Here is an 11737-nt window from a genome sequence, read left to right as displayed (position 1 = left end):
TAAATTTGTGATGGTCTTATGATTTTAATAGCCCAGCATTACATGCCCTTTAAATGATGAGATAAGAGAAAGGCTGAATTGTTGAGCTTCAGGGGAATAGGTTCCCACAACACACGGTGTATTAACAATCATGTGCAGAACAAATGAGATGACAGTTAAAATATGGAATATTTGATTCCATTCTGCAGTATCCAACAATGTTTCACACAGAAATCTTAACATTCTAGGAACATAACTTCACAAGGCCACAGGTATGGCTATACATTTTTTATTTGACTAGGCATGTCAGTTAAGAACAAATTCTTATTTACAATGACGACCTTCATTGGGCCAAACCCAAACCCGGACGACGCTGGGCCAATTGTTTGCCGCCCTATGGGATTCCCAATCACGGCCGGTTGTGATACAGCCTGGAATCGAACCAGGGTCTGTAGTGACGCCTCTAGCACTGAGATGCAGTGCCTTTAGACCGCTGCGCCACTCGGGAGCCAGAACATCCAGAACATTGTCCACAACATAATGTCAAAAGTAGTGCAGGAATAGGGTGTCATTTGGGACTCTAATCAAACTGTACTGACGTTCCATCCATGTGTACATACAGTGTGGCCTACATAGATTTGATGCTGTGTATAGAAAAAAAAGACGAATGAAGCTGGTGGACGAGTGACCGTCACAGACATTAGTGGACGCACTGTCGGCAGAGATACAAAGACTTCAAAAATAACACAAGTTACAACAGGAAAGCGAGGAACATGATAGTTCATCATACATTCAAAAATAGCAAACAACAAAATGTCAAATAACTCTCAGAACGCTGTAGATAACAATCTCCCAAATAAAAATACAAACTTTTCACACAATGATAATAACGGATACAAATGTACCATTACTTATTCTCCTAATTACCTTTGGCATCATGAACGGTAGCAGGATTGTTTCACGCGCAATTAGGTATTTTGAGATTTTAAGTAGAAACTGTGCACCAATATTGAATTTTACAAGCCTGTTATATTAAATTAAGTGTCCTTTAAAGGGATACTTCAAGATTTTGGCAATGAGGCCCTTTATCGCCTTCCCCACAGTCGGATGAACTCGTGGGATACCATTTTGATGTCTCTGTGTGCAGTTTAAAGGAAGTTGCTAACTAGCTCTAGTGCAAATGCTAACTTAAGATACCCATAGACTTCCATTCATTGCACAAACGCTAGTTAGCATTGGCTGGCGACACTACATCTAACTTCCTTCATACTGGACATGGAGACATGAAAAAAAAAAAAATGGTATCCACATCTAAGTGTGGGGAAGTAGATAAAGGGCCTCATTGCCAAAATCCCAAAGTATCCCTTTAATATTGACCGAATAGAAAATTCTATCAACTCTGAGCTTTAATTATAAATGAAGACATGCGAAAGTACAAAAGCATTTTGTCACATCTAGGAAGATTTTTACTTTTCTTTCCCTCATTAAAGGTCAATACCGTTATTTGATCTGAACTCTCATTTTAATATGATGAAAACATGTTCTTTTTTTACATTGAACATTAATAGTGTAAGAGCAGGTGAGCTGAATCTACTTGTTTTGGCCATTTTCTGGCGTTTTGTGGTGGAAAACTGAGCGGTTCGAGGATAAGACGTCAACCCTGTTACCCATGGATAGACGAGCTAGATATGTTTTACAATTTCAATTGTTTTGTGAAGCTTGCATTCAATTGCCTCTCCCTGTTGCACACAAGCTTCCATTCCCCCTGTCACAAGGGGAACTATCGCTGATTTAATATAAAGTCATCAACCATGTTACTTTATTTGCCACTTAATATCGTTTTTTAAAAATGTTATTTAACCTCTTGAGATGGGAAAATATGTTTTTTATTAAGTTGAACATGTGCTCTTTGTGACAGAATGTTACAATTAGGTGAAATGAAACACTGTTTTTCTCCCACTAAGTTACAGAACCCAAAAAGGACTCATTTCGTTGAATAACCCAATAGCTGTTTCATGACAACTCCAATATTGATCAATGGAACCTGCTCAGACTTGTATCCCAAATAGCACCCTAGTCTCTACATCGTGCACTACTTTTGACCATATCCCTATTGGCCCTGGCCACAAGTAGTGCACTATATAGGGAATATGGTGCCATTTGGGACAAAACTTCAGTGACCTTATCACTGTTTCACAGAATATGATTTACAATAAGTTGTGCAGCACCTTATTTATACAAAAATGCAGCATGGAAAAACAGGATGGTGTAGAAAGAGACACCAGACATTCCATCACTCCATCATTGCATGTAAATAAGAGTCTCGTTCAAGCACATCCAGTCAGACAACAGCGTTGGCCTCGCGCCCGTTTATCTTACTGGGCTTCCTGGCTTCCTCCTCGGAGTAGAAGTGAGTGGCATGGCTTGCCATCCTCTTGTTACGGAACCGGGGAGTACCAGTTTGTGGGGCGATGGATCTGAACACCATCTCCTGACCATCAGGCAGCTCCTCTTCTAACCCTGCCTCCCTGACAGAGGGCATCCACAGCGTGGGGTGGAAACAGTAGTAGTAGAGTGTTTTAAACAGGACTCCCATCAGGTAGGTGAGGGGCAGAGTGGCCAGCAGGATGGGGGCGTAGGACTGTGTCAGGACCGGGTCTCTGTAGAACCACCATGTGACAAGCAGAATCCCTCCGTCCGTAGCCATGAAGGAGTGATAGATGATGCTCCTCCTTCTGGTCCCTCCCTCCGCCACGTTGAACCAGCTGAAGTACCAGATGAGACCTACGGTGGCCCGGTAGAGCCATTCTCCGCCGGCGCTGTCCATGAAGTCTGTCTCCTGCCGCCACACCCAGAACACCAGCACTGGCCAGATAAGCAGGAAGTGGGCAGCCAGGTAGGAGGGCTGAATTGTGGCGAAGAGGGCGACTGCTGCCACGCGCGGCGCGATGAGGAGCAGGTTCCACAGGAAGTAGACCAAGGCGGAGCCCCAGCCCTGCTTGGCCTTGTCTGGGAGGAAGGAACGCAGGGAGCGGTGATAATCCACCACCATCCAGGCTATGGAAGTAGTTGACGCCACGACACTCACACCTACAAAAGAGATGTAAAACTATCAGAGAAATGACAAAGAGGAAGTTTATAGGCCAAAGACAGTTGAGCACATAATAGTGCTGGGCGATGCTTTTTGAGTTCGGTTTGGTACTGATTTGATTATTCAAAAATAATCATGGCTATGCGATTTTGGTCTAGATTTCTTTTATTTAAATGCACTATGCATTATGTGGGTTGAACACTAACACAGAATAAAACAATTGGTGATTCTCTGATACACCTCTATGCAGACGACACCAGTCTGTATACTTCTGGCCCCTCTTTGGACACTGTGTAAACTAACCTCCAGACGAGCTTCAATGCCATACCACTCTCCTTCGGTGGCCTCCAACTGCTCTTAAACGCAAATAAAACGAAATGCATGCGATTCAACTGATCACTGCCCGCACCTGCTCGCCCATCCAGCATCACTACTCTGGACGGCTCTGACTTAGAATACGTGGACAACTACAAATACCTAGGTGTCTGGTTAGACTGTAAACTCTCCTTCCAGACTCACATTAAGCATCTCCAATCCAAAATGAAATCTAGAATTGGCTTCCTATATAGCAACAAAGCATCCTTCAGTCATGCTGCCAAACATACCCTCGTAAAACTGACCATCCTACCGATCCTCGACTTCGGTGATGCCATCTATAAAATTGGCTCTACCACTCTACTCAACAAACTGGATGCAATCTATCACAGTGCCATCCGTTTTGTCACCAAAGCCCCATACACTACCCACCATTGCGACCTGTACACTCTCGTTGGTTGGCCCTCGCTTTATACTCGTCGCCAAACCCACTGGCTACAGGTTATCTACAAGTCTCTGCTAGGTAAAGCCCCGCCATATCTCAGCTCACTGGTCACCATAGCAGCACCCACTCGTAGCATGCGCTCCAGCAGGTATATCTCACTGGTCACCTCCAAAGCGAATTTCTCCTTTGGTCGTCTTTCCTTCCAGTTCTCTGCTGCCAATGACTGGAACGAACTGCAAAAATCTCTGAAGCTGGAGACCCATATCTCCCTCACTAGCTTTAAGCACCAGCTGTCAGAGCAGCTCACATATCACTGCACCTGTGCATAGCCCATCTGTAAACAGCCCATCTATCTACCTACCTCATCCCCATACTGTATTTATTTATCTTTCTCCTTTGCACCCTAGTATCTCTACCTGCACATTCATCTTCTGCACATCTACCATTCCAGTGTTTTAAATGCTATATTGTAATTACTTCACCACCTCGGCCTATTCATTGCCTTAACTCCCTTATCTTACCTCATTTGCACTCACTGTATATAGACTTTTTGTTTTCTTTTGTTCTACAGTATTTTGTTCTACTGTAACTCTGTTGTTGTATGTGTCGAATTGCTATGCTTTATCTTGGCCAGGTCGCAGTTGTAAATGAGAACTCTGCTCTCAACTAGCCTACCTGGTTAAATAAAGGTGAAATAAATAAAATAAGTCCCACTGCCCGTGAGTACTTATCGCTTATCAACCATCAGTTAATGTCACAAGTCCAACCGAGGGTGGCTTCCCTTCCCGGTCGGGTGGCGCTCGGCGGTCGTCGTCACCAGCCTATTAGCTGCCACTGATTGTCTTTCCTCCCCCTCCTTGTATGTTTATTGGTAGCACCTGTTTGTGATGATTAGTTGGGCTTCTTTAGACAGCCGGCCCGCCTGTTTGTTGTGGTGGATTAATCATTGTAACCTTCGGCTCTGTAGTAGAGGAACGTGTTTGTTCCTGGTCGTGTATTTTCAGTTGTACATTTTTCATTCTCCGTGTTTGGGGCCGTTATTATTGTGAGCACCCTGTGGTGCGTTGGTGCAATTAAAGAGCACAGCACTGCACTCTCTGTCTCCTGCGTTTGACTCCACACCCACGACACCCGGAGTATTACAGTTAATCACAATACTTTGTCTCCGCAGGAGGCCTTTTGGTGACAAGGTAAAAATCTGTCCTTCTGCCCCTGAACAAGTCAGTTAACCCACTGTTCCTAGGCCGTCATTGTAAATAAGAATTTGTTCTTAACTGACTTGCCTAGTTAAATAAAGGTTAAATAAAACAAATTAAATAAACTTTACTTTAATAAAATATTTGTTTAATTTGATGACTATTATTTCATTCCAAGTCATCTCATCTCTATAGAGCTGTTGCCTGACAAAAATCACTATTTTTATAGTTCTTCAAAGTAAATAAGGCATACTATTATAAACTGCTGAATACCAACTGTCAATCACTTAGATCGTATTCTTTCAGGCTCACGAAGCAACAGCTTTCTATCCCTCTCGATCGCGGTTCTCTATTCTCTCAGTCTCCGTGTCGGCTCCACACAGACCAGACAAGTTTAAGCGGACGCGCAATGGATAATGGTCATTGTAGTTAGTTTAGCACAGAAAAAGTGGTAATTATGTAGAATATTGGCCTGTTGGAAACGACAACTCCCTACTACATCGCACAGTTCAGGCTTCATCTGATTTATCTCTACAGAAATGGCACAAAGAGCTGCCAGAAGAAAATACAATTCAAATAACTGAACCAACGTCGGTCTATTAGTTGTTTAAAAAACAAAATAACAGAAATGTCGGTTAATCGCTCAACACTAGCATACAGTCAAAAAAAAACTGAAACCTGAGAGGAAGGGGATATAGAGAGGAAGTTGTGTAAACACAATATGTAGCTATGTCATTGTGTAAACTATTGCTAAACTTACTGAGGGACACAATGAAGGTATGAGGAACTTATATTAATTTATACACTTTTTCTTCCTCTAAATACCTCCTAATTGAAAAATGTATAATGTGGACCACTGTACGGAGTGTCAGTGACAGTGTGAATGAACATGTCCCCTGGTATAAGGACATACAGCAGGACTACAGTATAGTAAAGAATCCCAAACCTAAGTGTTGCCCTTGGATTCAGATTTTTCTCAATTAGAGGTCGACCGAGTATGATTTTTCAACACCGATACCGATTATTGGAGGACCAAAAAAGGCCTATACCGATTAATTGGACGATTTGTTTTTAAAAAAAGACAATTACAATAATACTGAATGAACACTTATTTTAACTTAATCAATACATCAATAAAATCAATTTAACCTCAAATAAATAATGAAACATGTTCAATTTGGTTTAAATAATGCAAAAACAAAGTGTTGGAGAAGAAAGTAAAAGTACAATATGTGCCATGTAAAAAAAAGCTAATGTTTAAGTTCCTTGCTCAGAACATGAGAACATATGAAAGCTGGTGGTTCCTTTTAACACGAGTCTTCAATATTCCCAGGTAAGAAGTTTTAGGTTATAGGAATTATAGGACTATTTCATTAATCTTTGACTATTGGATGTTCTTATAGGCACTTTAGTTATTGCCAGTCTAACAGTATAGCTTCCGTCCCTCTCCTCGCTCCTACCTGGGCTCGAACCAGGAACACAATGACAACAGCCACCCTCGAAGCAGCGTTACCCATGCAGAGCAAGGGGAACAACTACTCCAAGTCTCAGAGCGAGTGACATTTGAAACGCTATTAGCGCGTACCCCGCTAACTAGCTAGCCATTTCACATCGGTTACACCAGCCTAATCTCGGGAGTTGATAGGCTTGAAGTCATAAACAGCGCTGTGCTTGCGAAGAGCTGCTGGCAAAACGCACGAAAGTGCTGTTTGAATGACTGCTCTATCAAATCATAGACTTAGTTATAACATAATAACACACAGAAATACGAGCCTTAGGTCATTAATATGGTCGAATCCGGAAACTATCATCTTGAAAACAAGATGTTTATTCTTTCAGTGAAATACGGAACCGTTCCGTATTTTATCTAACGGGTGGCATCCATAAGTCTAAATATTCGTGTTACATTGCACAACCTTCAATGTTATGTCATAATTACGTAAAATTCTGGCAAATTAGGCGGCCCAAACTGTTGCATATACACTGACTCTGCGTGCAATGAACGCAAGAGAAGTGACACAATTTCACCTGGTTAATATTGCCTGCTAACATGGATTTCTTTTAGCTAAATATGCAGGTTTAAAAATATATACTTCTGTGTATTGATTTTAAGAAAGGCATGGGTGTTTATGGTTAGGTACACATTGGAGCAACAATACGCACCGCATCGATTATATGCAACGCAGGACACGCTAGATAAACTAGTAATATCATCAACCATGTGTAGTTAACTAGTGATTATGATTGATTGTTTTTTATAAGATAAGTTTAATGCTAGCTAGCAACTTACCTTGGCTTACTGCATTCGCGTAACAGGCAGGCTCCTCGTGGAGTGCAATGTAATCAGGTGGTTAGAGCGTTGGACTAGTTAACTGTAAGGTTGCAAGATTGAATCCCCCGAGCTGACAAGGTGAAAATCTGTCGTTCTGCCCCTGAACGAGGCAGTTAACCCACTGTTCCTAGGCCGTCATTGAAAATAAGAATGTGTTCTTAACTGACTTGCCTAGTTAAATAATTATTAAATAAAGGTGTATATAAAATTTTAAAATCTGCCAAATCGGTGTCCAAAAATACCGATTTCCGATTGTTATGAAAACTTGAAATCAGCCCTAATTAAATCGGCCATTCCGATTAACCGGTCGACCTCTATTCTCAATAGCCTACAGCAGTGTTCGCCAAAAGGTGACCTGCGGGCCTAATTCGGCTCACGGGTGATTTTATTTGCCGAATCCCCATCCCCTCCGCAAAAAACATTGAGAAAATATGTTATTATTATTTTTTTTAAATTTGGGGGGGTGGTGGGGGTGGATTATCTAAATCTATTATTTTAATTTAGGAAATATGTTCCCAAGTATTCCCACACATACATAGAGAGGCATAGTATGTGATTATGACATTCCATCCGATTGTATTTCCCTATCTGTTTAGGCTTCTTGTCGTCAATATGCTGTGCACAAATGAATTACAACTATTTTCTGACCCTCAACCATCCTCTGAATGTAACTGGGGACCCCTGACCTACAGCATCAGTGGTGATTTCTACTGCAGTCTGGTGTCCAGAATAACAGGGATGTCTCCCAAATGGCACTCTTCCCTATTTAGTCCACTACTTTCCAACAGAGCTCTATGGTCCCTACTCAAATGTAGTGCACAATAATGGAATACACTCTTCGAAAAAAAAGGGTTCTTTGGTTGTCCCCATAGGAGAATCGTTTTGGGTTCCATGTAGAACTATCTGTAGAAAGGGTTCTACATGTTACCCAAAAGGGTTCTACCTCCAACCAAAAAGGGATCTTCAAAGGTTTCTCCTATGGGGACAGCCGAAGAACCCTTTAAGGTTTTTATTGTTTTATTAAAGTGAAGGGTGCCAATTGGAACGAACCCCAGGTGTAGAGGTGTATGTGTACTGTGTAGTGGTGACAGCGACTCACACTGTACTGTCCTGGCCTTGTTGGTGTGTGTAGAGGTGACTCACACTGTACCGTCCTGGCCTTGTTGGTGTGTGTAGAGATGTGTGTAGAGGTGACTCACACTGTACCGTCCTGGCCTTGTTGGTGTGCAGCATGATGTGGGTCATGAGGGTGAGCTGCGGGGCGCTCTCACAGAAGGTCTCGATGAGGCGCAGCATGCTCAGGTCGTGGGTCAGGTACACGGCGTACCCCGAGCCCTGCTCCTGTCGCCACCACACACGGAAGCCCTGCCATATGGCTGAGATGTGTCTGTGAACAAACACTGTCTGTTAGTATGAGCAACAATAACCAACAGAAACACCTGTCAGGGACAATAGAACATACACACATGGGCATCATTCTAAAAAAATGCCTTCCACTTAGCTAACTTATCTTCTGTGTAGGTGGGGAGTAAGTTGACGAAACAGAGCACCATCATGAGCTGTAGGGTCCTTATACCACTTAAATTGTTTGAATTGCCATCTTGTGTGTTACTAAGCGGCAATAATCCAGAAGACACCTATCATTGTCAGAGAACAGGACGCAGACATAGGCCTATTTCTGTCATTCAAAACAATGTCTTCCACTTAGGAACTTAACATCTGTGTAGGTGGGGAGTGAGGTTGTCAAGACAGAGCCTACTGGGTATGGTTACATACCTGACACACCGGAGTGGTAACTTGATTGGTTTCTACACAAGTCACATGTTATTAGTGGTGCATGAGCTGCTCCGTGAGCCTCAGTATTCACACCACAATGAGAAAAGTATACAAATATGTGCATCGTGAGCTGTAGGATCATTCCTGTACTTCGCCCAAATAGTTTGAATTCCCGATGAACTATCATGTGTGTTACTGTGCACTTATTACATTATATGTCCATCCCAAATGACTGGCTCTTCTCGCTGACACACCTGTGAGTTGGGTAACTTGATGTTTTCTACACAAGTCACATGTTATTAGCTGTACATGAGCTGCTCAGCGAGCCTCTCAGTATTAACGAGACTAAGGAAATGATACGTTTTAGGAAATCAATTTCATAGGCTACATTAAAAAAAACTTATGAGGAAATTATATATATTATTATTATTATTATAATAATGACCAAATTATTATGACCAAATAATAAAAATATTATACAATGCATAGTTTCATGAAGCCCAAAAAAGGATGCACTACACTGTAGCCATAGAACAAATAAATTACTCTGTATTTCTCAATCAATGTAGATTATGTATTTTTAGACGACTGTGTCTAGTACACTGTGATAAACAAGGTGTAGTTAACAAAGATGGTCCACATGAGAATGACGTGCATGCGATCAAGTGTCAAACTAAAAAGCTATCTACAGTACCTGCAAAAGAATCCGAGCTGAAGTACATGTAGCAGGAATGAAAGTTTGACGCAGCCTCCAAAGAGGACATTCTTGGCAGTTTGCTCATCGAAGCCCTCCAGTTCGCGGTCGTATTTGAACCAGAACCAGCTAAACATCTGGACCACTACCGAAGACAGGACCATAAGGCCGATCAACACCCCGAACCAGAAGAAATCCCCACGCGAGTAGAACTCCGTAGCGACCCAAATGTCGGATCCCACGTCAAACAAGAAGGTACACACACCGACTACCGAGAAAAGAAAATCGAGCCAGGAGTACTTCGAAAACATTGGGCTATCCATAGCTAAATACCCCCTGTCCCGCCGCTCTCTAAAGTTTTTCCGTTAGCTTGTCTTGCTTCATGCATTTGTTGTACCATCTTTAGCGAAAGCTATCCGCTATCATGAGCTGTCGAATTTTACAAGTCTAAAGAATAATGACAGCTCCCGCATGTTGTCCAATGCATCCGTTAGGACAAGTAAACATGGAACACAACTTGTAGTTACATTTGAATGCAACAATGAAGCGAGGACAGGCATTGTAGCTAACGATCACATCTCCATTGTAAAGTTGATCTCAAGAGGTGAGTTCAGTTGGATTGAACGTTTGCTACGTAGCTTAACGGTTTATACTGAACGACAAGTTTCCCCAAAAGGTTCAAAGTTCTTGAACAGACTTGGAGGTACGTTTGCTCCGGTTGGTGGGTGTGGCTTGAAGCAAAGCGTGACGTATTTTAAGGGCAGCGGCCATGCTGACAGTGTTCCCCAACCCACAATTCAGCCATTCCCCGTTTTTGAAATGTTCGTTCTGAACAGCACCGTTTCCGTTTAATTGAATGTTGCAGTACGTTTCTTCGTACTGAACGCAGCCCAGTTTGAATTGACGCCAGTGTCGTGTGTCCCACACAACGATCAGCATCCAAATGTATAGAAGCCCCTCCCACAACAACATGTAGGAATCATCTGGAGTGCCTGTGCAACCCGATTAGACAACAATGGTGATTGTAGTCTAATCTGGTGGCCAGAGAAGATGGATGACTTTATAGGGGTACAAATGAAAGAAAACTATCTTTGCATTGACCATCCCATATCAGATTATTCCCATGTGCTATGAAAAAATACACGTGTGAACAACTATGCATTAAGCAAACATATACAGTGCCTTGCAAAAGTATTCATCCCCCTTGGCGTTTTTACTATTTTGTTGCATTACAATCTGTAATTTAAATGGATTTTATTTGGATTTCATGTAATGGACAAACACAAAATAGTCCAAATTGGTCAAGTGAAATAAAAAATAAAAACACCACCAAGCAGGTGGCACCACGAAAACCAAGGAGCTCTCCAAACCAATCAGGGACAAAGTTGTGGAGAAGTACAGATCAGGGTTGGGTTATAAAAAAAATATCAGAAACTTTGAACATCCCACAGAGCACCATTAAATCCATTATTTAAAAAAAAAAAATGGAAAGAATATGGCACCACAACAAACCTGCCAAGAGAGGGCCGCCCACCAAAACTCACGGACCAGGCAAGGAGGGCATTAATCAGAGAGGCAACAAAGAGACCAAAGATAACACTGAAGGAGCTGCAAAGCTCCACAGCAGAGATTGGAGTATCTGTCCATAGGACCACATTAAGCCTTACACTCCACAGAGCTGGGCTTCATGGAAGAGAGGCCAGATAAAAGCCATTGCTTAAAGAAAAAAATAGGAATGGATGAGACTGAGGCAGGAATTCCTTTAACCATAAAGTGGTAGATTTACTGAGTAGTCTGTGCTGCATCACAAAGAAAACAAATAACATGCATCTAATCAAATTCATAATCACAAAGATCATATAACAATCATTCATGATTAACATAATTAGGGAAGTCAACAATCCAGTTC

General features: G+C 42.0%; 1 protein-coding gene across 2 annotated transcripts; it reads right to left on the bottom strand.

Moving 5' to 3' along the window:
* Positions 1 to 10536, bottom strand: xkr8.3 (XK, Kell blood group complex subunit-related family, member 8, tandem duplicate 3). 2 transcript variants are annotated; one of them, XM_024440836.2, is made up of 3 exons: positions 9829 to 10530; positions 8558 to 8745; positions 1 to 3069 (listed from the first exon to the last, which is right to left on the bottom strand). In XM_024440836.2, the coding sequence occupies exons 1-3, from the start codon at positions 10149 to 10151 to the stop codon at positions 2321 to 2323; spliced, it is 1260 nt and encodes a 419-aa protein (XP_024296604.1). In that variant the 5' UTR covers positions 10152 to 10530; the 3' UTR covers positions 1 to 2320. The 2 variants fall into 2 exon arrangements, with proteins under 2 accessions (XP_024296604.1, XP_042151073.1); XM_042295139.1 differs by having other exon boundaries at positions 2413 to 3069; positions 8458 to 8745; positions 9829 to 10536.
* Positions 10537 to 11737: the final 1201 nt, after the last annotated feature.

The sequence above is a fragment of the Oncorhynchus tshawytscha genome, linkage group LG13 (genome assembly GCF_018296145.1).
Source record: "Oncorhynchus tshawytscha isolate Ot180627B linkage group LG13, Otsh_v2.0, whole genome shotgun sequence".
Classification (NCBI taxonomy): Eukaryota; Metazoa; Chordata; class Actinopteri; order Salmoniformes; family Salmonidae; genus Oncorhynchus; species Oncorhynchus tshawytscha.
This window is presented reverse-complemented; position numbering and strand designations above follow the sequence as displayed.

Coding starts and splice junctions, on each gene's coding strand:
- xkr8.3 (XM_024440836.2), bottom strand. CDS start 10,151: ATGGATAGCCCAATGTTTTCGAAGTACTCCTGGCTCGATTTTCTTTTC. Junction 8,746..9,828: donor CAGCTCGGATTCTTTTGCAG/GTACTGTAGATA, acceptor GTTTGTTCACAG/ACACATCTCAGCCATATGGC. Junction 3,070..8,557: donor CAAGGCCAGGACGGTACAGT/GTGAGTCACCTC, acceptor TCTCTTTTGTAG/GTGTGAGTGTCGTGGCGTCA.